Here is a 26,758-nt window from a genome sequence, read left to right on the forward strand (position 1 = left end):
TAATTCTGGGAGACTTTAATGTTAGAGTAGGCTCAGACTATCAGACTTGGCAGCGAGTCCTAGGGAGAAATGGAGTTGGAAACAGCAACAGCAATGGTCACTTACTACTGAAGACTTGTGCATCTCATGACCTTCTCATCACCAATACTGTCTTCTGTTTAGCTAAATGCAATAAAACTTCATAGATGCACTCTCGCAGCAAACATAGGCATTTAATAGACTATGTGACTGTAAGGAGAAGAGACAGAATGTGAGAGTGATGAAGGCAATGTGTGGTACAGAGTGCTGGACTGATCATAGACTTATCCTCTCCAAGCTAAATATTCGCATTCAGCAAAAGCAGCACCCCCAAAGCAAAATGACTACCAGAAGAATTAATGTCAACAAATTAGAGCTCTTCTCTGAGTGGGAACAGTTTGTTGCTAACTTGGAAGAAAAGTTGAGCCAACACACAGTTGGCAACAGTGGAGCAGAAAGTAAGGAATACTTAAAAGAAGAGCAGTTTCACGATTTTGCCCACTAGAGGGGAGTAGTGTTTTATGTAAAGCATTAGTATCTATTATCTATTTTAAGTTGTTTCACTTTCAAAAGAAGTACATTAGTTATACAAAATATAAAAAGTAATAAAAGAACGTTAAATAGGAAAGATAGCACACATTATTAGGCACTGGGCATGTTGTGTCATTAAATAATATTATAGCCTCTAGTCCAGTCATAAAAATAAGTTGCCCAAAGAACCTAGTCTTGAGATAAATTTGGTTATGGCAATTTTAATAATAATTTGAATAAATATTTTAGATGCAAATACAGCAGTGATATTGTGATCCTTGGGGCTGTTGATGTCCACTGTCATAAAACTGTGCCATCGACATATTGATAAATGTGGTGAGGGTCCTGTTATCAGTTTTCCAGGTTCATCCAGACTTCAAATCATTCAGCAAATCTGTAAAAATTTAAATAAGTACATATGTAAATACCAACAGGATGGGGTGGTGGGGATACTGGCTCTTAAATTAGAAGACCTTAAGTCAAATTCAATCTCTGATGTTTACTACCTGGGTAACCCAGCTGGAAAGGACCTTAGAGACATCTAGTCCAATCCCCTCATTTTCCAGATGAAAAAATTAAAGCTGGGAGATGTTAAGTGACTTGCCCAGGATCACCTAGCTAGGCTGTACCTGAGGTAGGATTTGAACCCTACTACCAGTCTGCTTCTCCATTTATTGAGCCATCTAGTCTGTAAAAAGATAGTTGATCTAAATGGCATTTGAAGTCTGTTCCAGGGCTTTAGCCATGATCCTAAACCACATAAATTACAGGATAAATGTATGGTTACCTCTGGTAAATGTGATAATAGCAATCTTGTCTCGTTCCTCCTTTGGGAGGTCTGTGATGCATTTACCACATTTCTGTCTGTATTGTAATTATTTGTGCATGTTTTTCATCTTCCTACTGAAAATCAACTCCTTAAGGGCAGCATGTTTTTTCATAATCGTAATACCAGGCCTTGCAAAGTGCCCGGCACCTACCTAGTAAGTGCTTAATAAATACTTGTTAAGGTGAAGCAGGGCTTTTGTGGAAACGGGAAGTAGGCATAAAGTCTTTGATGTGTTACCTAACTCAACGAGCGTGTGCCAGGTACCGTGCAAGATAATGGAAATTTTATCCTGTATATCTTGTTTGCACACTGTTTGCATGCTGTCTCTCTCATTAGACCGCGAGCTCTTTGAGGTAAGGGAATAGTTTTGTTTTTCTTTGCATATCCTAGCCGCTAGCATAGAGTCTGACACAGTAGGTGTTTAATACATGCTGGCTGAACAGATAAAAGATCCCTGCTCACAAGGTGTTAGGGAAGTTTATGTTTTTTCAGACCGTAGTTCTACTAGTATCTAATAATTGCCCGATTTCTCTTTTTGAGTCAGTTCTTTTACCAGAAACCCTCAGGTAACAGAAATACAACTAAGCCTCTATCGCAGCTACTAAAACTCAGAGCTTGGCCGAGTCTACTAGCCCAAGGCTTAAACAACCAAGAAAAGGGGGAGCGATGGGAGGGTGGGGGGGTGGGGGGAGTTGTCAGAGCCCGGTGACTTTATTGCGCAGGCGTAAACTTCCCCCCTCCGCACTCCTCCCTCCCTCCACCCCTTTCGGGAAAGCGGGGGCCTCTCTAGCCGACGGGGAGATGCTACGCTAGAGACGGTGGGAATCGTTCCGAACGTGCTCTATGGTTGCTGCGGGGGGGCGCACCAATGGCGTAGTCCGTCCGCCCCCCCCCCCCACTTTATTTCCGGAAGTGAGGTCTTCCTCCTCGGCCGCCGCGGCTCGGGGTCGGGGTGGGCAGCGCCGCCGCGGGCGCCGGGGGGATGCTCGGGTCTGCCGGGGACCGGCTCCAGCACCGCGCGGTAAGAGGTGGGGGCCCAGCGAATGAGGGAGGCCAGGAGGCAGGCGGCACTGGGGGGGGGGTGCAGGGGAGGGACGCCCCAAGAACCCCCCCGTTCCTGGCGGACCCTGGGGAGCCCCGACAACGTCATTTGGGGATCGGAGGCCGAGGCCGTGGCAGGCCCGCGCCCAAGGGTTTTTCCTTCAGCGCCCCGAACCCAAGTATTCTCCGGTCATTTCAGTGCCCTCCATCTTCCTGTGGCGGGGGCCGTGGCCCAGGGCGAGGAAATCCTACGGGCGCATTCCCTGGGGGGATGAAATCAAATGACGGTAACCTGGGCTGTGGGCGAGGCGAGCGGGGCGGGGGAGGAGGCCCCAGCTGGTGGGGGACCTGGTCACCTCGAGTGTGTTCAGGGGACTCCTCCCTCTCGGCTAGCCCTTGCTGCGTGTCGCCCGGAGCGTCGGACCTGCCGGGATGTAGCGGAGGCTCTCTGGGGCCGGAGCTGGCCACGCTGGGACTCCCCCTTCTCTGCTTCCCCGGACCCTGGGGTCATCCCCGCGGTTGTTAAAAGTCCTGGCTCGCGGCGCAGATTGGCCAGCCCTTGGGGGGTGACGTCAAGGCCCCCTGACCCGTCCGAGGGCGCTGGACTAAATCATGGACCCGGAGGGGAAATGCCGTCCCTACCTGGTTCGGGGCTTTATTTTCGGCGTTGGGGCAGAGGGCCCCTGGGATATGACCTCAAGGAAGTTGTTGCTGTCCCTCTAGAGGCCAGACTCGAGTGCAGTCTGAATGTTTAATCCACCCAACCCTGGAATTCCTTCCATGACCCCTCTAGCCCGCAGTTCTCTCAAATGAATCAATTTATTTCCTGAAACATTCTTATGTCAGTTAATCTCGTGCTGCACTGTGGCATTTCTTCCACTGTTTAAGTCTCTTCTTGTTGTTATAACTTATAAAGAATCTTAAATCTGGACCTTAAAAGATCATCTAGTCCAGGGGATTTTAACTTTTTTGTGTGTCTTGGACCCCTTTGGCACTCTGGTGGAACCCAGGGATCCCTTCTCAGATCATGTTTTAAAATGCATGAAATAAAATATCCAGGATTACCAAGGAAACTAATTATGTTGAAGTATTAAAATCAAAATATTTTTTAAAAAACAACTTTCAGCATCCTAGGTTAAGAACCTCTGATCTATCTAGTTCACTTCTTAATTTTACAAATGAGGAATCTAGAATTTTAATTTTTTAAAATTTCTTAGCTCCCTACATTGATCATAAACTCTTTCACAGACACTTTGTACTAATAATGGCGGAAAATCCATCCCCTTCCAACAGAACTATAACAGACCTTCAATTACTCTGAATTTAATCAGTAGGTACTTAGTCTAATGTGCATCATGTTGTTCTAGACACCATTTGATACAAAAAGGTACAAAATAAGATCCTTGCCTTCAGGAGATAATAAAATACTACGAAATGGTACAATTAGAGTATAAGACAAATAGTAAAGCGCAATTTTGGGTATACCATAAATGTATTTAAAGATAAAGGTCTAGAATACAGGCTACAGTTTTGGCATAATACCACCTTTAAAAATAATTAAGGAGAACTCACTGAGTTCACTGTTGTTTCAGAAGTGCTTTGATGTTTTTCTTAGCGTTTAGTATAGAGTAAATGCTTTCATAAAAGGAATTAGCACTTAGAGGCTCTTAAATGATGGCAGTTTTGTCTGACACTATCAAAAAGCAAAGGGAAGAAGGCAGCAAGCCAAAATACAAAGTGACCACCTCTCACATTTCTGAGAGAGGGGCATGTGTATATTTCAAATTGGAGAATTCAAAACCAACCTAATTATATGTGTATTTGAATGTGGGAAATAGAGCCTAGAAGTTGTTAATCATTTGAACTTTGATTAACTTGCTTTGCATTTATAGAAACTGAGAGGGCCAACTTGCAAAGATCTATGGACAGTATACATGTAGCATTAGGATTTCAGCTGTTTTTTCTCTACCAATCCTTTCCCCATACGTTTATTTTCTATCACAAGAACATTAGAAATAGAGCAGTAGATCTCTGCACAACACTTTGCATGTAATAATATATGGGGTCTTTTAATAGTAAGGAATTTAAAAAGATTTGTGCTGTAAATGCTCGTTTTTAGATTAGACCAGCACACTTAGCCAAACACCTACAACCCTAATAAATGTTTATTGAATTGAGTTGAATCTTGGTCTTGGAGTTAGTGTTCCTACATGCAGCAGTTGTGGAATTCATAAAGAAAGGCATTTTTCTCTGCGGTTTGTACAATAACTGCTTTGCAGTTTGGTTTAGGTGGTAAGGGGCCAAATCTGTCCTCTGGGGTATGTGTATTCTAATTGCTTGATTATATCATGTGCCTTTTTTTGTTGTCTAATAACACAGATGTCAGTGCATTTTGTTTTGAGGCTGTCTTCTTGGGCATTAATCAATTCCTATTTCTGTTAAATATTCTCTCATCAAGCAAAATGTTGGCACAGCGTTGATGAGAATTCTTGGTTTCTTTTAAGTCCTAGCTAAAATCCCATTTTTTACCAGAAACCTTTTCCAACTCTTGTTTATTCTAGTGCCTTCCCTCTGTTAATTATTTCCTATTTAGCCTATGTGTAGCTTTGCATATTGCCTCCCTCATTAAACTGTAAATTCCTTAAGGCGGGGCTGTCTTTTGCCTCTTTTTGTGTGTCCTCAAGGCTTAGCACGCTGCCTGACACGTTGAAGGTTTTAAATAAATGTTTGTTGATTGATTGATGAGTCTGTGCGCTCTAGAATGGGAAGCTGATAGATTGAAGGCTATAGATTTTCTTCCTAAAAGGTGAGACATAATAATAGCTTACATTTCTATAATGTTTCCTAAAGTATTGTCCTCAGAATAAGCTTCTAAGGTGATTTAAAAAATATTCCCATTTGACAGATGTAGAAGCTAAATTTTAAATAAATGACTTGCTAATGTCAAAGCTGGGACTAGAATTCCTCTTTTCTTGGCTCCAGTGTTTTAGTTTCCACTAGTCACCTTGTGTCTGTATAATTCAGTAGTCTTTAAACTTAGTATTTCCCCCAGTGATTAGCATGCTTGTAATCAGTTTATTGAATTTGAATTAATTTAAATGAACAGTTCTTACAAAATTAACAGAATCTGCTGTCCAGGATTTTGTATAGGCTGAGTCAAGAAGAGGTAGAAATCTTCGAGTACCAGAGATTAAATAACTTAAGTCACTTTTGAAGGGTATTAGGGAAGTGGACAAGTTAAAGAACATAATGAATAGTGGTGAGATTTGCTGATAGTGATAAAGTAGCAATATAGTTTGCAAAGCCTGAGGACTTTCGGTTTTTAGAAACTATTGAAATCTAAAGTGCTTATACTGACTAAGCAACTTTCTATTAAAGGGAAAAAAATAAAGTTAATTTATAATTCTTTTGTTACTTTAGGAGGTCAAGAGATTATATATAATTGACATGGCTCTTCCCTTTTTTCTCAGGGACCTTTTCCCCCTGGATTTAAGACTAATTTTATATTTCTTTGCCTGATCCTTATCCATGACTTTCTGTTTCTACAGGCCTGCCATTAACTCTTACAATGTCCCTCATGCACAGAATACTCTTTTGTTCTTCTTCATCTGTTGCCTTAGCTCACTTCAAGGCTTGTTCAGGTGTTGGCTCTAAAAGAGACCTTTCCTGATTCTCACCTTGTCCAGTTACTTTGTATTTATTTTGTATTTTATTTCTCCCAGTATGATTTTGTTGAGGTTGTGGACTGCTTTTTGTTTGTTTTTGGATTTTCGATATTTACCACAGTGCAGGACACATGGTAAGTGCTTAAGTGAATTTCCCATATACATCTGAAGTCCACTATGTCCGAAATAGAAACCAATATTTCTCCTTAAACTCTTCTGACTTCCCAACCTTCCAGTCACCTAACTTAATAACTTAGGAGTTGTCTTCAACTCTTTTTCGCTCTTTATAGCCGCTTAATTTAAAAACAAAAAAACCAGTATTGCCTCTTGAATGGGGACCAGCAGAAAGGAACAAGTATTTATTTAGCGCCTACTTGGAGCCAGTGTGCTAAAGGCTTTACAAATATTATCTCATTTGGCCCTCTAACAACAGTAGGAGGTAGGTGTTATTAATATTCCTAATTTACAGTTGAGGAAACTGAGGTAGACAGAAGTTAAGTAACTTGTCCAGGGCTACATAGATATTATTTGAGGCCAGATTTAAACTTAAGTCTTCCTTACTCTAGGCCCAGGGTTCTATCTACTGGGCCTTCTCTCCACTCCAGTTGAGAAACCCTAGTTTGTTACATGGATTATTGCAAGTTTTCTAATGAATCTTCTGCCTCAAGTATCTCCCTCTCCAGTCTACCCGAGAGTTGCCAGATTGATATTCTTAAAGCACATATTATAAAGATCATGTTATTCTCCTACACAAGAACCTTATGTGGCTACCACTTGTTTCTAGCTTCAACTAAGACTTTCTTGGCATTTAAAGCACTTAAAAAGTTAGTTCCAGCTTGCCCTTCCAGATTTACTACACATTACTCTTCTCCATATACACATTCATATTCTAACCAGACTGGCCTGCATATTGTCATATTTATGTTACATTCTATCTCCAATATCGATGACTTTGCACAGGCAGAGTGTGTGAAAGGAAGTAATGTATTATGAAAGGTATTATATTGTAGCATGATACAATGATTCACTGTTCATGAGTTATCAGTTTCTTAGGTTTGGCATACCCAATGTAAGGAGGCATGGAAATACAAAGTACATTTTAGAAAGATTTCTTTCCTTCCCAAAATTAGGAGTGTGAAAGGGTTAATAACTGTCAGCTATCCAAGGTATCATTTCTCAAAGACACAAGATAGTCAAGTTTTTATTGTTTTATATTAATAATAACTGTTTCCCATTTGATATGCTTGTAAAAAATTAACAGAGGAGGATATTCACCCCTGTGGAGTTGACTCAGAATTACACAATAAGGACACACTTACTTCCAAAGCAATACAATCTGTTGTTCTCATTTGCTGTAAGTTCACAAATAGTGTATAGGTACCTAACTGCCTCTTTGTAAACACCTTTAATCATGTTGCAGTACTTTCAAAAAGTATTTTCAAAAGTCACAAAACTGTGACTTGTAAATTTAGTTTCTGATTTTGATTTAGGTACTGCAGTGAAGCCCTTTACTTCTCAAGGTAGTAATTTACAGGGCATAAGTATAACACATCTACTAGAAAGTATTGGAATGTGAGACAGAAAACCTGTAGAAAGAACTACTGTAACCAGAAGAACACAAAGTAAAGAATGAATATTTTTGCCTAACTTTGCAAATTTAGGACATTATAAAATTTACCATTGACGTCTTCCAGATGCTCATTTGCAGACGTCATTGCATTATCAAGTACCAGAAAACTGCAGATTCTCCTATGTGAGAAGGATAATCATTCAAGAGTTTAGACTGACTATACCCACAGGAAAAAAGACCTAGTGGATAAAAGTTGTCTAATTTAAATGGTGTAATGGTATTGGGCAGATAACCTAAAGGGCTGGGTTTTTTTTGGTTTCTTTTGTTTTTTGATACTTAAAGCTTGGAAGGACACTGATGATGGAGGATGACCTCAGCTCAGAACTGAACAGAAGTAAAAAAAAAAAAACACAACGGACTGGATTGTATTTGCAAACAGCCCTGTGTTTTTAATGACTCCAAGCTTCTCTATGAAACAAATTTTGTCTTTTTAATACCAGTATTCCTTTGGTGATTCTATATTGCTGCAAATCATGCGATGTCAAAAGTGTGGGCCACACAAAGGATAGTGGAGACTGTGCTGGGCCTATTTAGGTTGTAATAGAGTACTAAAGGCAATTTACACATAAAATAGACCAACAAAGGGAAATAAATGATGAGATAAAGAAATGAGTCCGTCCATAGCATAAGGATCTTAATAAACTAAGTGCTGGAAAGGACTTAGTTCATCTAGTTCAACCTCCTCATTTTATGAAGGAAGACACTGAGGCCCATAGTGACTCTACCAAGGCCACACAGATAGTATGTGGCAGAGCCAGGATTCAGATACAGCTCCTGTGCCAGCAAATCTAGCACTGTTTCCACCGTACCATGAAGTATAAGTATAAAATTTTCCAAATTCCCAAGAATTTGCTGAAATCAAAAAAGTTTAAAATCTATTATTGATCAGTTGCAAAATAGATAATTTTAATTGCTTACTGCAATGTTAGTTATATCGAAAGACATCCTGTTTCTTGTGACTAATATTTGAAAATACAATCTTGTATTGGTAATTAAGGTGGGCTTTTAGTACTTATTCAATCAAGTGCCCTTGAAGAGTTTGGCCTTTGTTTCCTCGATGACCTCCTTGCCTCAAGGGAAAACCTAGTTTACATGGGTTTGAGTGACATGTTTGTGATATCAGAGGATTTTAGACTATGTGGGTTTAAGTTGTATTTTTGTGATGCTTTTAGGTCATGTGGGTGAGTTGCATATGTGACTCACCTTTGACCCTGAACAAGATATATAAACCCACAGGTTGGCATTCTCCCTTGGGGCTCTGAGCCACAGCAGGAGTGGTGCATGACTCTGGGCCAGCCATTGTTAAGAGCTCCCCAGCTCACGGACCCAGATGTTGATGCGTTTTGATTACTATGAATTGCGATTTGGTCTGTTTCTAATGTATGTTTGTAATGTGTTTTATTTGCTCAGAAGTTCAGGATGCTGGCTCTTCCTCCTGAACTAAGTGAATGATATTTGCATATGTTTAATTAAAGTAAGATTGTTAACCCCTTAATGTTACTTTCCTTAGTAAAGCAGATCAAAAGAACCTATGCTGGCAGCTCTTGTTGCTGGTCTCGTTGGGTCTTACATCCCACAACAGCTGCTAGCCGAATTGTTATAACAAATCTATAAAAATATTTTTAATATTACTATGACTAGAAAGGTATTTAAGAGGCAGATTTGGGTACTCTTTTAAGAATGCATATTTCATTTATGACAAGATCATTTTCAGATATGGCCAAATTTTTAAAGAACTAATGTCTAATGCTAACAATTGGACAATTTAGGAGCAATAGATTTTAGTATATGTTATTTTAATTTTTATGTGAATGACTCATATCTGAATCTTTGACCTTCATCTCTTAGTCAGCTTCAGTTCTTTGTCTCCAAGTACTTACTAGTTATTTCCATTTGGATGGCCTGCTATCACCTCAAATTCAATTTATCTAAAATTAAAATTGTGTTCTTTTTAAAATTTACTTTTCTTGAATTTCCTAATTCTGTCAACATCACTGATTTTTGCTAAGCATCCAGATGGGAAACATTGGATTCATCGTAAGAAAATTATTTCTTCTACATGATATCCAAGTTTTACTAGATTTTTTATTTTTTTAGTATCTCCCAATTAATTTTCCGTTTTTACTTTCCAACTTGACACCTTACTCTTGAATTACTTTAGGACCTCCCAAATAGTCTTTTTTATGCTACTAATATCACTTTGGTGAATCTTCCTTAAACATTGCTTTGAGGTAGAGTTTATGGCTCCTCATTGTTTATGGATAGAAAAAGAATAAAGGCAAAGTACTGATTCCCCTCTCCCCTGCCCCCCCACTGTTTCCCTTGAGGCTAAAACAGGTATTGCAGGAAAAATCCGTATCTCAAATTCATCCTTCCAATGATTACTGCCTCTCTTGTACCCAGCCCCTTCTCTCAGTTCCTTTTAGTAGTGAACAGATGGATATCTGTAATTAGTTCCAGGGAAGTTAGATTGGTGTCCACTGTTACCCAATTTTATGTAGTTGACTATTATGACCTATGAAACAATACCTTTTCCTCATCTCTTTTTGTTTTTATGGCAATTTAAAATAACTTTAAAAAGTCAAAATGGTCTGCTCATATAAAAAAAAACTTTAAAGTTAAGATCTTAGCAAAACATATTTTGAATAAAAAACATCTGTAGGATGAAATCTAAATGACTTTGCCTGGCATTCAAGGCTGCTGAGTCTGTTCATCCTGTATTTCTGACTTTTGTTTCCAACTACATTCCAGCCTGAACCATCTGCTTCTTCTAGGCCAATCTTTCTCAGTCCTCTAAACTTAATCTGCTCATTTATATTTCCATGTTGTTTGTTATATCTTTGTTGTCTTCTTTTATTTTCTTTCCTTTGTATAGCAAAATTCTACTCATCCTAACAAATCCCAGTTTCTTCATGAATCTTTCCTTTACCACACCAATCCATCATGTTTCTTCCGTCTTCTGAACTTCTGTAGCATATATCTATACCACTGATCTCATCTTTCATGAGTGCTTTGTATTAAGGTTATTAGCATGTATAGGGAGTGTACCTTATGTTCATATCCACACACAATACATAGCATAAAAATAGGAAGTAGTGAAATTGGTTTTATCACATGTCCAAAGACAGCCAAAAATAAAATTTCATGGGATGTTTGATAATTTCATAGTACAGTGTTCATGGCAAGTAATTACAAAAAAAGACTACAACGAAGATAACTGCATCTTATGCACCAATCTCTTTTGCAGAGAATAAAAAGAAATTCTGCAGTGAATTTAAAAAAAAAAAACAAGAAAGAACCAGAGAACTGAGTGTTAGGCATAGCAAGCAAATTGAAAATATACTAATTTGAGGCTCCAAATTAAATCTATGTACTTCAGTGCTTGGTGGCTTAAATACAAAGGTGAGCTTGAGAGGAGAGCAAAAATTATATTATGAAATATGGTTCAGGTATAATAAAGGAAATAGAGGAGGCTGAAGACTCATAGACTACACCAAAGCCTCATACTTATCACAAATGCTTTGAGAAAAGAATCAGAAAGTACCAAATCACACTGCAGAAAGTTAAACTGATTCTGTCTTAACAGGCAGGAAATGACTAGGTTTTAGTGTGATACTTAATTGAATTATATAATCATGTATTGTTAGACTGCCATCTTTGTTAAGGCAGAGGTCAAAGTTAATATTAAACTAGAAAAAAAGAATAAAAATGAGAATACATGGTGTAAAGTTGAGGCAACTCCACAATGAAGAGTAGAAAGTGGATTTGAAAAAATGGACATTCAACATTAACTATATTTCTTATGGAAGTTTGATATCAGTTGCCAAAATGAGGAGACCAGAAGAGCCTAGAAACTATCTTAGCAAATAAACACTTTCTTTGCCAAATGGAAAGAGGTGGCACTTGATTGCATCTCCAGTTTAGAATATACACTTGTTTGTGAACTCTTAGAGGGGAGGATGGTAGAAGATCATGAATAGAGTATTGCCTCATAAGATAGTGAGAAATACTATCTTATGGAAAACAAGTTTATGGAAAACTTGGTTAATACAGCTAATACAAATTGTCCTAAGGCATTTAAGGGTAAATTGGAAGGAAGGCAAGAAACAGACAAAAAAAATGGTAATGCTTTGAGGGGCAGCTAAGTGGCATAGATAGTGGATAGGGGACTGGCCTGGAGTCAGGAAGATCTGAGTTTAAATCCGGCCTCAGATACTTACCGGCTGTGTGACCCTGGGCAAGTCACTTAACTCTGTATCAATTCCTCATCTGTAAAATGAGCTGAAAAAGGAAATGGCAAACCACTCCATCATCTTTGCACAAGAAAACCCCAGATGGGGTCCCAGAGAGTCAGACGTGACTGAAACGACTGACCGACAACAACAATATGGCTCTGAACCAAGAAATTGTACAATCTCCAGCAGGCTCACATCTGGAGAGCTAGCCATTATCTTGTGGGAAGTCAGAATGCTTGTTGCTGAGAAGCCCCTGGTGGGGACAAAGGCCACCTGGCCAGCCCCGAGAAAGGCCACACATGGTCTTGGAGGCATGGTTGCCACACCAACAGGTGGAGCAGGTAGTTTGGAAGACAAGCCTGGGGAAGCCATTCTGACAAAACTAGAAATGTGACAGCAACCAAGGGACTGTCCTGCCTATAGACACTGAGCCCCCTTTCTTGTGAAACAAGCATATATTTCCCTGATAGGATCTTTCGTGCTACTTTTCACATGTGAGAGGCATCATTGGTAATGCACTGAAGTTTATTTATGGCCATGAGTTGTTCCTCCTTTAGCCTTTGGGTTAACAGCAGTTTTTTTTTTTCCCTTAAGTTATTGATGCCCTTTGTTTTTACAGCAGTCATTTGCAGTTATGCTATCCACCCTCCTCTTCCAGTGACCCTTCCTTTATCACAAAGAGAAATGGTTAAGAGAACCAGCTGTCAAAGACTGCACCAGGCACTGCAGACTATGGTCCATATCTATAGTTCCCCACTTTCCAAGATCCCTGTCTTCAGCTCTTCTAGAGTGCCAATAGTGTTCTTTTCATTTACATTATTGTGGTGTCTTCATAAGATCATAGGAAGGCACCTCAGAGGCCATCTAACTTCTTCGTTGTACAGTTGAGGAAGCTGAGGCCCAAGGAGTTAAGTAATTTGACTGTCATACAAGGTAATAAGCATCAAAGGTGGAATTTAAACCCAAATCCTCTAACTTCAGAGCTACTTTTTTCTGCTTTTCGGGCCTTGAAATGGAAAAGCATTTTTTAAGTGCTGTGAGAATTGGGTGAACCACACCGACTTCATATTATGACTCAATTACTCAATTCTGGATCTAGCTCAGTTCCCTTTCTATTCAATTATAGGTCTAGTCCAGTTTCTGTCTTGTGAGAAAACTATTCAGTTATGGGAATTGTGAGAAAACTACTTCATTGTTTGAACCCATCACTGCATGGCTGGCAAGCTGGACCATCTGTACCTGTTGTTTAGAGAACCTTAACTAAGAACCTAGGTTATGTTGATCAGAAACCCAGTCAGATTCTAAGATTGATGCAAGGATTTTTCCCACAATTATAGATCTCAAGTAGTCCATGTGTTTTATCTGAAAACTGGTTCTGAAGTGGTCAGTTACTGTTTCCTTGTCCCTTTGATTGAATACAGACACTTGGAGGGGGGAGCAGGACAACTTCTTTTCCGATTTCTGATTGGGAATTGTACTGTTCACTCTCCCCCTCCCAACTTGAAAAACCCCTAATATTACCTTCATTTGGAAATCATGTTACTTAATCTTGTATCCTGGTTTATATCCTGTTGTTTTCTTTCAATTCATAAAAATCTGTCTCTTCCTATATTCAGAGTCTAGTGCCAAGCTGAGGAGGGTTGGCATCCTGATTTGTTATACAGTTGGTATGCATTGCTTAACAAATTAGTATACCTTTGTTGCCTCAGTTATTTCAAATTTTACCTATCACAGCGCCCACTATGTTGCAAGCACTTCTGGGAATACAAATAGAAAAATGAAACAATCTCTGCCCTTAACGAGTTCACGTTGTAGTTGGAGGAAACAGCACATAAAGGAGAGATCAAATACAGAATGGATGGAAAGACTGGGCGGTACCTACAGTGTAAGGACAGAGTAAATGGCGAGGCCAAGAGCCCTTAGGAGTTAGTGGCAGGGCAGATAGGAAAGCCTAGCAGTCGTCTCTTACCAGAAGGTTTGTAGTTGTCAAAGCAATGTCAACAGCCATGCCTTTCTCACAGCCAGGAGGCTGGAAGGGGCTCCAGACCTAAGAGAGGGAAATACTGGTGGGATCTGGACAGGTTTTGGTGTCTAGGAAAATGGATACCTAGTAGCTCCCATTGGCTCCACCCTTTAGGGCTCAGTGATGGGTTCTTGTTGGACAGGAGTTGAGCAAAAAGTGCTGCTGTGAATATTTTCCTATACGTAAAAGGAGACCCATCATTTCTGTTCTTTATAGTTTATGGTGGTTCATGATTTACAGCAATATAAAGTCACTTAAAGAATACTGGTGTTGAAAAATTGGGCTTTTGTTTCATAGAGCTTCTTAGTATCATTGTCCAATTTCCAAATGCATTCCAGACTACTTTTTTTCATCCTATAATCTGGGACCCAGGTCATTTCCTACCTCTCAACCTTAGTTTCCTTATCTGTAAAATTAGAATAATAGCACCTATTTAACAGGATTTTAGTAAGATCAAATGAGATAACATGTGTAAAGAACTTTGTAAACCTTAATATAAATATTAGTATTTGCTATTATCATTACATTTTTGATTGACTATGGTGGATGTTCCAGGTAAAATACAAATGGAAGAGAAATTTCTTGTAGATATGGACCTGTAGACAGGTGTCCCTTTTTACAGATATTTTAAAATAACTTTTTAGAATAAGCATTTTTTAAAAAATAAGTATTTTTATGACCTCAACAGTAACATTTCAAAAGGCAAAAAAGGACAAAAAAAGAAGATTGAATATGAAACTGTAAATCTACTATGGACAGGTTATTGTTTTTGTTTTTTAAATATGCATTAACTCTGGCACGGTAATGCCCAAACTGCCTTTTTTGCCTGTGTCTCTTCTGTTCTCTTCTCTGTATGTTTTGTGTCTAATTGATGCTTTCTTCTTTTTCTCTTCCTCCTCCTTCTCTTCCATAAAAGTCCTCCCCTTTCACAAATATACAAGTGACATTTTGATTACCCCATTTGATGTTCTGTTATCTAGTACTTGATATAATGAGATCTATAGCCATTCAAAAGTGATTAGCCAGTTAACTAGGCTGCTTCATTTCATACTGGTTCAAACCCTAGGCAAGGCATTTTTATACTGTTTGCCTCAGTTTCCTCAATCTGTAAAATGACCTGGAGAAGAAAATGGCAAACCACTCCAATATCTTTGCCAAGAAATCCCCAAATGGGGTCACGAAGAGTTGGACATGACTGAAACAAGTCAACAACAGCAACAAAATGGTCACAAGAGCGTTGTGAGAATATTTTTAAAGTAGCACAATGCCTGGCACATAATAGGACCTTAAAAAATGCTTATTTCCATATTCTCCCTTGACATGTCCTGGTACCTGAAATTTTCACCTTTTCTTACTTCTTTATTATGACACTTGTCTCCAAAACGCATTTAAAAATGTACTTTATTACCTGGGTGGGGTGGAGGAGGGATTTAGTACTTCCCCATTTATATTTGCCGTCCATTAACATGTTGCCTATGATTAGTTTGTTTGCATTTCACTTAAAACTGGAGTGTAAAACCCTCAGGGAATAAGATTTAGGACTGGTAAGTAATAAGTGAGAGGCAGCTGTGGAGTAGAGGCCAGAAGATCCGGGGTTGTAGTTCCCCTCTCTGACACTTGTGACCCTCAGCAAATTACGCAGGCTTTTGGTGCCCTCAACTCCCTAAGACTCCAGTTGCTAAGCAGCTTGTAACCTGTATTGGACTTGTCAACTGGATGGAAACGGCCTGTAACCAGCAGGAGAATCAGGAGTCAAACAGATCTTCCTGAGGAGGTGAAAACCACAAACAGTTGGACCACAGACAGGCATTCTTGGGTCTTGTGAACAGTCTCCAAGTCATTAGGGCTCATTGACCCTTGTGATTGTTCAACAATCACAGAACCAGGGTTGGCATGGCCGGGAGCACAAGAGAGGCACCTGGTTTGGTTCAGTTGGTGGTTACAAGCTCAGAGATTTTTAGCATGTCAGGGGATGTGATTGATCACTTTGGCTGTAGCATGTCAGCTGCAATCTCAGCTTCCAAGTCAGGGTCCCCTGGAAAGTAGGGAAGCTCCAACAAATCTAAATAGTACACATATGGTATCAATTAATATGAAAATTATAAATGCCACTACAACAGACTTTTCCTCAACCAATGAAATCTGTTCAGAAAATAAAAACAAGAAATGGCAAGGATTTTTATAAACCTTATCTATCCTGATTGATTTAAAATTTTAGTGATTTAAGTTTATAAGACAGTGGCAGTTCTATGATGAGTTCTATGATGACTTTGGTAAACTCCTAGTTTTTCTCAGCAAACTGTCCCATTTTCTACTGTGCCTTTTTTCTCCCAGATTTAATTATGCCTTGCAGCTCTTAAGAGTCTGAAATAAATATCTTCAGAGTACGGAATGATCTAGAAAAAGATGGAAGACGTACAGCTAATTGCACCCAACATGACGAGCACTGAAGAAGAGCCCATCTCTGGTGTTAGTCGTCAAATTTCTGTTAGTGAATTTTCTTGCCACTGCTGTTACGACATCCTGGTGAATCCCACCACCTTGAACTGCGGGCACAGTTTCTGTCGACATTGCCTCGCTCTATGGTGGGTGTCCTCAAAGAAAACAGAATGTCCAGAGTGCCGAGAGAAATGGGAAGGTTTTCCTAAAGTAAATATTCTGCTCAGGTAATTCTCAACCAATATCCAGAGCACAGATAGGCAGCTTCTATAACGATGATCTTATTAATAGGAGATACTGTTGCCTTGTATGGTTGAAAAAGGCAAATTCAGAGGGGCTCTAACTGCTGTTTCTCTTTTTCTTTTGTAACATCATTTGGAGCTTTAAAACAAATGGCAAAACTTGGTTCCTTCCTACCTAGGTGATTCTTAAGGTTTTTAAATAAGTAAAAAGGATAGTTCTGGTTATCGGACAGTTACTTGAAAAAAATTTGCCTTGTAATAATGACTTCCGTAGATTAACCTAGATGTTTCTTTTCAGGGCAAATGGTTTAACCATACAATTCTTTTAAATAATCGTTATTGGCATGATCATTTGTGCAACCTTTGAATCATCCCACAATGTGTAGAAAGTCTTTCCTGTATTATACAGTATGTATTATAAAGCAGTACGTGACAATTCAGATAATCAGCAAGGACTTTCAATTTCTATAGCATCATGTTATATATTCAATCTTGGACAAAGTGGGGCTGGAAACCTGGCCTTTGCTCATCTCTTTATTACTGAATTCACTATTAGTCGCATCAGCAAAGTAATCAAACAAAGAGGTATGCATAAGTTAGTGAAAATGGTGCTGGGTTACATTTGAAAGACCTCATTTTTATCCTTTGGGGTTTGCTTCTTTACAAGATTCAATTTTCACTGAACTGTTCTTAGGTTCTTTAGTTAGGGAAAGTTAAACCAACTGAGCCTGCTGCGTCATGAGCTGTATACTCACACTTTTCTTCCTACCAGAACTTAAATCACTTTAATCGCTTTATTTTATAGCCTTGTGATATATTTAGTTAAATTACTTTCTTGATTTTGTTTTCTCTGTAGAGATGCCATTGAAAAGTTATTTCCTGATGCCATCAAATTGAGATTAGAAGACATTCAGCAGAACTCCGACATAGTCCATAGTCTTACAGCCTTTCATAAATACGGGAATGATCAGATTTCTATAGCTCCCAATACAGGGCGAGCAAATCCTCAAAGAGGAGGAGGATTTTTTTCTGGAGTACTGACAGCTTTAACTGGTGTTGCAGTAAGTTTATCTTTTGTCTAATTCCTTCTCTACTTCATCTGATAATTTAAGCCCATTTCTCTTTAAATATGGTTAGATCATTAAATGGGTTCATGGAGAGGTAGCCATATGTAGTAGGTACAGACCTGGGTTTGAGTCTTATTTTTACACATTGACTGTAAGATCCTCAACAAGTCACTTTACTTATCAGCGTTCCAGGCAGCTCTCCAAGACTAGAAAGTGCAGGAGAGGTGCTGATCTGCATTGGCAAGAAGAGGTAGAAAACTGGGAGTTTCCTACACCAATGGAATCTCAGGTCTCATCCAAAAAACAAACAAAATGGAAGAAAGAAGACTTAATTAAGTGAAGTTATACAATAGTTCACTGGTTAGAATTTACAGTTGCTCATTTCATATAAATTTCCCCAGATATGGAACTTTGATATACTAAAGCTTAACAGTATTTCCTTATATGTTACACACTATAAAAGCTTAAATATTCCATTTTCTATTTAAATTGAAAGACACCAGATTAAAGTTATTGTTTTGTTTTGTTTGGGACCTATGATTTCATTGGTGTAAGGAGCTGCCAGCGAGGAAACTCCCTCTGCCAATACAATTGGTAGCTGTCCAGCACTTTATTGTTCTTGGAGAGCTGCCTGGGGGCATTCAAAGGTTGTGACTGTCCAAGGATCACACAGTCTTGTGTAAAAACATCCCTTAAACCCAGATCTCTCTGACTTCATCTACTCCACATTGCTACCTCTTCATGAAGCCATGTGATTGTCTACCCCCATGGGATTAGTGCTGCTGCTCAAGAGGTAAATTCAGCCTTCAGGTGGTCCCACTTAACGTGGTGTTTATTTCAAGTTTATAGAAAACAGACTGAGTTTTCACCAGTCTGAGTTTACCAGCGCGTGTCTTGGTGTTTCCTTGACTGTTCAGATTCTAGGTGGAATGTGGCAAATACAACAACGAGCAAAGAGGTAAATATATATATTTTTCAAGGTGACTTATAATGGTGTAGGTGACCTGCTTTCATATTAAAGGTTTTCATCATCAGTCAAGAAATCAGTAAACATTTATTAAGAACCTATATGTGCCAGACACTATGCTAAGTCATTTCTTAGGAAATCTGCTTTATTTTTTCCCCTAAAAGTTCAATTTTTAGCACTGAAGCATTACAGTTATCTATGCCTTAAGCTTGCTGTCATTCTCTTTTCTAGGTGGTTCTACTTGTATATCACTGGAGCAGTAGAGAATCAGAGCATGACCTTCTTGTTCACAAATCTGTTGCAAAATGGACGGCTGAAGAAGTCATCTTCTGGCTAGAGCAACTGGGCCCTTGGGCCTCTCTTTATAGAGAAAGATTTTTATCTGAAAGAGTTAATGGCAGGTAAGTGATACATTGACATTTTTAAGGATAACCCACTGTTGTGGTAGATCAGACCTTTCAGATGGAAAAAAATAAGTGTGATTAAATTAAACTCTAAATAAAATCTTGATCCTCCACTTACGGTATTCCTATATCTTGTGGCATGCAAGTGACCCTGAGTTCCCTGAAAGGCTTTGTCAGGGGAGAGCAAGTTCCGGCAAGTCTAACCAAGCTGGAAAGGCGGCACATGTACTAGCTGTGTGACCTTGGGCAAGTCACTTAACCCCAATTGCCCTGCCTTCCCCCCCCCCCCCACAAAAAAAGATGGAGTAAATACTCTGAAGAAATCATGAATCCTTCAAGTGTTGAAGAATAAGTAAAACCTACATGTCACTTTGTGGGCAAACAAAAAATTATTGAAAAGATGCTCCAATATGGAGACAGACCTCAGCTGCCAAAATTTCACTTACCTTCTCTCCCACCTCAGTATTATGTTTTGGAAGTCTTCTTAAACTTTTCAGTTTTTTCACAGTTGAAATTCTTGTAAATATAGCTATACTCACAATTGGAGAATATAAGATGGTCGTTCTGAATCTGTACTATTACTTTGCATTTTGCCTCTGTGACCTATCATAAAGTGTTTCTAAAATAAAACTAGATTTTAATACCACAGAGTGGTTCTTCTCCCCATCCCGCCCCCCCCCCCCCAGAAAACCAACCAAACAAAAACCAGTGGAACTAGAGAAGGTTACATACCTGTGAGTGAGGCTGAAAAAGCTTTTGTTTGTGGACTAAAACAGGACTCCAGACCAAGGCTGAGGTGTTTTAAGTCTATATAAAGCCAGACAGGCTTTGGATAGAGTTGAACATGGAATTATTCACCAAAAACCACAGCTAGAAAGTATCTCTCAGAATGTAAAAAGTAGGACAAATATGAGGAAATGCTACTTTAAGCTAACAGATAGAAAAACAGAATTCTGTACCCCATGTTAAAGACTAAGGAGGTATTTAGAGAAATGTATATGACTATACAGAAACAGATAGTAATGGAAACTAGGACTATTTTGGGATATAACTCTAGCTATGGGGTGATGTTACATGAACTGTTCTTTTCCATAAACCAGCCTTGGTACTAATGTCAAAGACTGAATTTTGTTTTGGATGGATTGTGAGGCTTACCTAGTATAGTGATTCTAATGTTTTTATATACAGCTGTTTCAGGTGATTTAAAATCGTTTTCTAGTTAATATGCTTCTGATTAAAAAAATCAAGTTTCTTGTTAATGTTTGCTTTTTTAAATGTTATTGAAGTTGAATAAGCTTATTAAATTTGAACAGATCATGTGAAGCATGAACTAAACATTATGCTCTACCAAGAAAAGAGCCCCTCTCTGCTGTCTGCTTGTCACATGCTGGGAGGCCCTATATTCTGTTCCTATGTGATACTCATTTCTATGCTTTTATTTCCCATTAAATTTTGTTGCTGGGATTTGGAAGTTCAGTCACTTCATGGGTTTTAAAGCAATGTTTTGCTGTATTGGCCTCTTGTTGTGAATAGTTTACCCCAGAGTGCTAAGCAATTCTAGGTGTATTAAATGTTTTAGCTCTTTTACAAGTTTGGGATAATTTCCAAGAAGGAAGTGCTTTCAACACATGATCTCAAAAGAACAGATTTTTTTTTTCTTTTTTGCTCCCCTACCATAGATTGCTTTTAACATTGACAGATGAAGACTTTTCAAAGGCTCCATATAACATAGAGAATAGTAGCCACAGAAAAGCCATCATAATGGAACTGGAGCGTGTCAAAACTTTAGGAGTAAAGCCCCCACAGAATCTTTGGGAATACAAGGTAAACTTTCATAGCAGCTGATTCCCTTCTTCATACATAGATTAAATCATTGGTTAAGTTTTTAAGATAAAGTACTGAATTAGAACCTAGGTCTCCCTCCTGTGGTCAGTCCCAACTCTAGTACTACCAGATAGATGACCCCAGATAAGTCATTTCTTGATCTCTGGGTCTCAGTTTCCTCATTTATAAAATTAGGTATATTAGAACAAATGATCCTTTTAAGTTCAAATTCTATGAATATAGCATAATTGTAATATACTATGAAAGCCCCATAAGTCTGAGAGAGTTAGATATATTCCAACCATTTGGTTAGCTTCTAGGATTTAATAACCAAAGTATTTCCCAATCCTAAATTCTTCACTTCTAGATAGCAAGTAGATCTTTAAGATATTGAGAATATCATAGTTGGTTAAAAAAAAAATTCTGTTGCAAAAGGAAATGCTGTATTCTGTAGCCAAACTGGTTTTTTTTGTGTTAGTGATTTCCATTCCATCAACCTGAGAGGCAATGTAGCATAGTAGATAGTGAGCCAGCCTGGATTTCAGTCCAGCATCTGCCCCCTACTGGCTGATCACTTCACTTCAGTGACATAAACAATTCTCTAAGACTACAAGTTGCAGAGAAGGTGCCAGCCTACATTAGTAGAAGAAATTGTTCACCCAGGAGTTCACTCCTATATCACTAATTTGAGGGTTGATTATATAAGGAAAGGAAATGTAACCATAACAAGAGCACCAAATTTTGGACCTTAAAAAAGAGATTATTTAGTATAGATTCATAGAATCTCTTAACTTACATGTTTGAGGAAATGAAGGTATAAAGAGGTTTCATGATTTGCATAAGGTCACATGGTTATTGGCAGTGTCCTTTTGCTCCTTCCTGTGGTATTTTCATTATATCATAATAGAGTATTTTTTTCCTATCAAATAAGTATTCCATTAATATGAATCTTAGAGTTGGCCTGAGTGCTGTTTCCTGAAGACTCCTAATGAAACCAGCCCTGGCACTGTCAGACTCTATAACCGGAATTTGCAGTACTGTAGAATCTTTGCTCGCCAGATGTAGAAGAAACTTTTAAAGATTATTTTAGAAATTGGGACTTTATGTAATCTAAGTTACATATTGTATGTTAATGATAAATATTAGTCTCTCTCACCGCATTACTTCATTTATTTAAGGCTGCCAAAAAAAAAAAGAATTGTAAATTTTATCTTACAAAGTGATTTGAAGTGAGTTTAAAAGGATAATTTCCTCCTGTTTTAAATATTACATTGTTCAACCTCTAATGCATTGCAGGCTGTCAACCCAGGCAAATCATTATTCCTGTTGTATGCCCTGAAGAGCTCCCCAAGACTGAGTATGTTATATCTGTACTTGTTTGATTATGCAGAAACCTTCTTACCTTTCATCCACACAATATGCCCTGTGCAAGAAAAAGAGGATATCATCACAAAATTTCTTGTAAGTTTTTTTAGAATATGTTGACTTCAACCATTTTTTATTTCTATATGTGTAAAAATATGTGTGTATACACATATATAAAATACACATACATACATACATATACATAACATGATGAAAACAAATGTTTTGATAAGAACCTGGTATGGAACAACAGAAATAACTTAATTTGCCTTGACTTAATAATAATGCTCCACTTTAAGATGTAGAAAGACCTCTTACTATTAACTCTGAAAGGTGGCCTACCTGATTTCTCACATTTGATTTTGTAGGCTTCTTTGTTCTACTCAATTAGGCAGTCTTTCCATTTGTTAAAAAGGGGTATGTGTGTGTGTGTGTGTGTGTGTGTGTGTGTGTTTTATTAACTTTTTAAAATATCAATTAGCCATCTCTTTGCTTAGATTCTTGAATCAATGGCACACATGTTTTTGGATTTCTAATGTTATTTTGAAATAATAGTCTTTTATAAATTATTTTAACTAGTCATTCTTCCAATTTTTTTGCTGATGCTTGTACTTTCTTTTACTGGGCTTTTTTTTTAAAGGAACAAATTATGATTTTTAAGATTTTTTTTCATTGTTCTGTTTTTCTTCTTCCTCTCTACCCCATGTGCCTGAGTTATGTATGTGTTAGGGGAAAATTAATGGACTTCATTATTTTAATTCATTCAACATCATTTAATAAAAGATCTATTGGAGAGCTTCAGAAACTAAGTATTATGAGTGCCTTTATAATCACAATATAGTCTGGGTGATTGTTTTAATTTTAAGATTAACTTCAGTTTAGGTTGTTTCAAAAAGGAATAAAAAGTAAACTGGTTGGTACAACCAACTAGTTCTCATAAAAATCACAAATTTTTTTTCTTTTCCCCAAGGACTTTAAAGAGCCCACTTGGAAGCAGTGGAGAGAATTCCTTGTTAAATATTCTTTCCTTCCATATCAATTGATTGCTGAATTTGCCTGGGATTGGCTGGATGTGCATTACTGGACATCGCGGTTTCTTATTGTTAATGCCATGTTGCTCTCTGTTCTGGAGTTATTTTCCTTTTGGAGGATTTGGTCAAGGAATGAATTGAAGTAAGTATAGAAATGGATGAAATAGCAGGGTCTGGGAAAGAAATATTTTTCAAGGCAATTAGCTCTCTGAAATATGTTGAAAGTTCTCTTATTTGTGGGGACTTCTTAAAAAAATCACTTATAAAATATTTCCCCAAGTATTATTTACACATGTACATTAACATACTCTTGGGAGAAGAGATCTTTTGAGAAAAGGATTGAAGTAAAATATTTCCTTCTTGGCAAATTGCACAATGATATAGTAGAACAGGAAATGGACATTAGGCAGTCCAGGTTTTCTTCCCGGTGTGTGACTTGACAGGAAGAAAGGGGAGGGAACAAGCATTTATTAAATGCCTACTGTATGCCACAAACTTTACAAATACTGTTATCTCACTTACTGTCATTTAATCGCTCTGGGGCAGCAGTTTTCCCTTCATTTGATAATAGGATCATAGACTTAGATCTGGAAAGAGGTCATTCATCCCAACCTCCTCATTTTAGAAATGAAGAAACTGAGGCTGAGAGGTTACATGACATGCCCAGGCTCACACAGTATGTATCTAAGGCAGGATTTGAACTCCGGGCTTCTTGACTCTTGAGCATAATGATCCTTTCATATTCCACCTAGCTTCCTCTAAATGAGGGGCTTGGACTAAATGATCTTGAAGGTTTCTTCCCAGCTCTAATATTCTATGATCCTATTATAAAATGACTCCTGGAGGAATATTGATCAGAACTGGGCAGGGGAGGCTAGAATGTTTTTCCTTTCAGAATGCTAAAGAAATTGTATTTCTGCCTTTTTACATTTTCTTCCCTTTACATTCCTGTATTCATTCTTTCCCATAGCCCCAGCATCCCCATGAAAACAGTCAGAAAATAATCAACACTGCCAGTTGGATGTTCACTCTAAAGGATAATGCAAATGTTCACTTACCCCAGAGGATCTAGAATAAGACATCTTAGAAACTGATGACTCATATGTAAACTGTCAAGTTTAAAAAGTTCTTTTCCAACAATCCTATGAAACCAGTACTGTGTGTATTATTTTTTCCATCTTAAGGTTAAGTTCCAGAGAGGTTGTCACTTTCCCAGAGTAAAGTCAGGGCCAGGATTTGAACCCAGCTCTCTCCTAATTCAGGTCCAGTGCTCTTTCTGTGACACTATGCTGTTTCACATAGGGATTCAGTAAGAGAGAAACATTTTTCTCTTCAAGAAAAGAGATTTAACTTTGTAGTACCTGCAAATTTGGGGGCAAATAAATCAGAAGCAACTACTGTGCACAATACTCTTTTATACAAACCAGGTCATATATATTTGTCTGGATTAGGTTCTTTGGAAATAAGTGAGATGATTCTTCCACTAGTTGAAAAAAGGCATGTTAGTGGCCATAGAAATTAACAGACACTTTCATTCTAACATAATCCTCTTCTTTTTTCAGAACTGTTCCTCACATAATGTGGAGCCATTTTTGGAAAGTATCAACACAGGGACTTTTCGTGGCCATTTTTTGGCCTATTATTCCTCAGTTTATTTGCAACTGTTTATTTTACTGGGCCCTGTACTTTAACCCAATTATCAACATTGATCTTGTGGTCAAAGAAGTGCGCAGACTAGAAACCCAAGTGTTGTGAGTGTTGCTGCCCCAGCTCCAAGTGAAGCTGGCCTCCAGGAGGTTGGAGCTTTGAAATTTGAAGAGTGGTGGGAGTTGCAGTGGGAATGAGGGTGAGGGGGGGTGGGGTCTGCTTTTCTATAAATAGTGATGAAAGGAGCTGCTTTTTTTAAAAGCTACGCAACAAAGTTTTTCTTGGCATGGGAAACAGGACCCATCATTCCCAAACCAGTATTGGTTTATTCAGATTGTATAGCAGTGATACTTGCCACATACTATAACTACCTCACAAAGGTGTTGTGAGGCTCAATGAGATGATGGCTGTGAAGGACATCAAAGAAGATGAGACATACATTAAAGTATCATGGAATTAGGTTGTGTATGTTTGCTTCTCAACAGGCCTTCAGAGGTCTAGTTTGATAGAGCCGGTAAGTGACGACAATCTTGTTTGGAGTACTGATGATGGGAAAATGAAATTCTACCAGGCAGGACCTTGCCTTCCAAATGTTCTCAGTAAGTGAACTTTCAGTCAGTGTGGCTGTGTGGTATAACCATAGACAAACAGCTGCAGACCAGAAGTAGTGTGGAAGATGCTGTCTTGTTGGTGACATAGTGAAAACTGCAGTCATTGAGTTGCTGACATACTCCCTCCTAGCCAGTTTTAATCAATGTTTTGTGTCCTTTCATTTGAAAAGGGATATTGAACAACTTTGAGCAAGTAATGAAGACTAATTTTAGCCATTCTTTGCTGTCTCAATGCTTCCTAAAAATCATTTTTTCAAAAAGAATTGGATCTGTGACAAATTTCAAGATTGTACTTTTGTTTAAGAAACATTTGATAATTGACCTCACACTGTATCATTGTCTTTGTGATGTGATATCTGTACCAAGAGCTGTGATTTGTAAATATGAATAGTATGATGAACTATCCAAAGAGAAGTGTGGTGGCTTCTTGAACCATTCTTTGACCCTTTGTATCTTGTCTTAGAAGTGAGGATTTCATATTTGCATCTGAAGGTTTCAACAAATAACTTTAAACAAAAATAAAAGGTTTTTTGTAAAACTCCTTATGAATTTAGAACTGAATTTTTGGAGACATATCACACTGACCTGACATACTAAACACATCCAAATTTCTTAGATATTGAGATACATGGGATACTAAACCTCAGGGCTTCATCATTACTTATGTCAACAGAGGCAGTAAGGGCAGAAACCAGACTGGATTGGGAAATTCTAATCTCTATTTTGCCACTAATAACTATGACCTGTGATAAGACAAGATGTCTAAATTCCCTTCTACCTATTTTATGAGTCTGGAACTGTAGAAATGAAAAGGCATTTACTGATAATAGCATGTTTAGATTTACAAAGGCTTATCTCATCTGATCCTCATAACAACCCTTGGGTTATGATCCACCATTTTATAGCTGATGAAACAAGGCATGCAGAGGTTAAGTGACTTGTCCCAGGTCACTTAGGTTCAAATCCAGCCTCAGAAACCAGCCAGGAGGTTCTGTTGTTGATAGCCTCGGATACTTACTAGCTATGTGATCCTTAGCAAGGCGCTTAAGCTGTTTGCCTCACTTTCCTTATCTGTAAAATGAGCTAGACAAGGAAATGGCTGTATCTTCAATATCTTTGTCAAGAAAACCCAAAAAGACCAAAAGCAACTCTCTCACCCAGCCTTTCTTGTTCAGTTGTGTCCATTTGT

At 38.3% G+C, this 26,758-nt stretch overlaps 1 protein-coding gene and 1 long non-coding RNA gene across 4 annotated transcripts; one reads left to right on the top strand and one right to left on the bottom strand.

The window, feature by feature from the left end:
* LOC118831028 lies at window positions 1-3,050 on the bottom strand. Its single transcript, XR_005009121.1, has 3 exons — window positions 2,776-3,050; window positions 809-943; window positions 1-228 (listed from the first exon to the last, which is right to left on the bottom strand). It is a non-coding gene; the product is annotated as an uncharacterized LOC118831028 (long non-coding RNA).
* On the top strand, window positions 2,116-26,110 carry BFAR (bifunctional apoptosis regulator). 3 transcript variants are annotated; one of them, XM_036738197.1, is made up of 9 exons: window positions 2,308-2,399; window positions 2,619-2,706; window positions 16,307-16,638; window positions 17,510-17,714; window positions 18,919-19,088; window positions 20,771-20,915; window positions 22,212-22,376; window positions 23,251-23,453; window positions 24,874-26,110. In XM_036738197.1, exons 3-9 carry the CDS (start codon window positions 16,379-16,381, stop codon window positions 25,064-25,066), a joined length of 1,341 nt encoding a protein of 446 aa, XP_036594092.1. In that variant the 5' UTR covers window positions 2,308-2,399; window positions 2,619-2,706; window positions 16,307-16,378; the 3' UTR covers window positions 25,067-26,110. The 3 variants fall into 3 exon arrangements, with proteins under 3 accessions (XP_036594091.1, XP_036594092.1, XP_036594090.1); XM_036738196.1 differs by lacking the exon at window positions 2,619-2,706 and having other exon boundaries at window positions 2,116-2,399; XM_036738195.1 differs by lacking the exons at window positions 2,308-2,399; window positions 2,619-2,706 and adding an exon at window positions 5,174-5,225.
* The last annotated feature ends 648 nt before the right edge of the window (window positions 26,111-26,758 follow it).

Source organism: Trichosurus vulpecula, chromosome 9 (genome assembly GCF_011100635.1).
Source record: "Trichosurus vulpecula isolate mTriVul1 chromosome 9, mTriVul1.pri, whole genome shotgun sequence".
In the NCBI taxonomy this organism is placed as follows: Eukaryota; Metazoa; Chordata; class Mammalia; order Diprotodontia; family Phalangeridae; genus Trichosurus; species Trichosurus vulpecula.

Bases quoted from the DNA above. Each gene is read 5' to 3' on its own strand.
- BFAR (XM_036738196.1), top strand. From the start codon at position 16,379: ATGGAAGACGTACAGCTAATTGCACCCAACATGACGAGCACTGAAGAA. The intron at 16,639-17,509 runs GTAATTCTCAAC...TTTTCTCTGTAG, and splicing joins AAAGTAAATATTCTGCTCAG to AGATGCCATTGAAAAGTTAT. The intron at 19,089-20,770 runs GTAAGTGATACA...CCCCTACCATAG, and splicing joins TCTGAAAGAGTTAATGGCAG to ATTGCTTTTAACATTGACAG.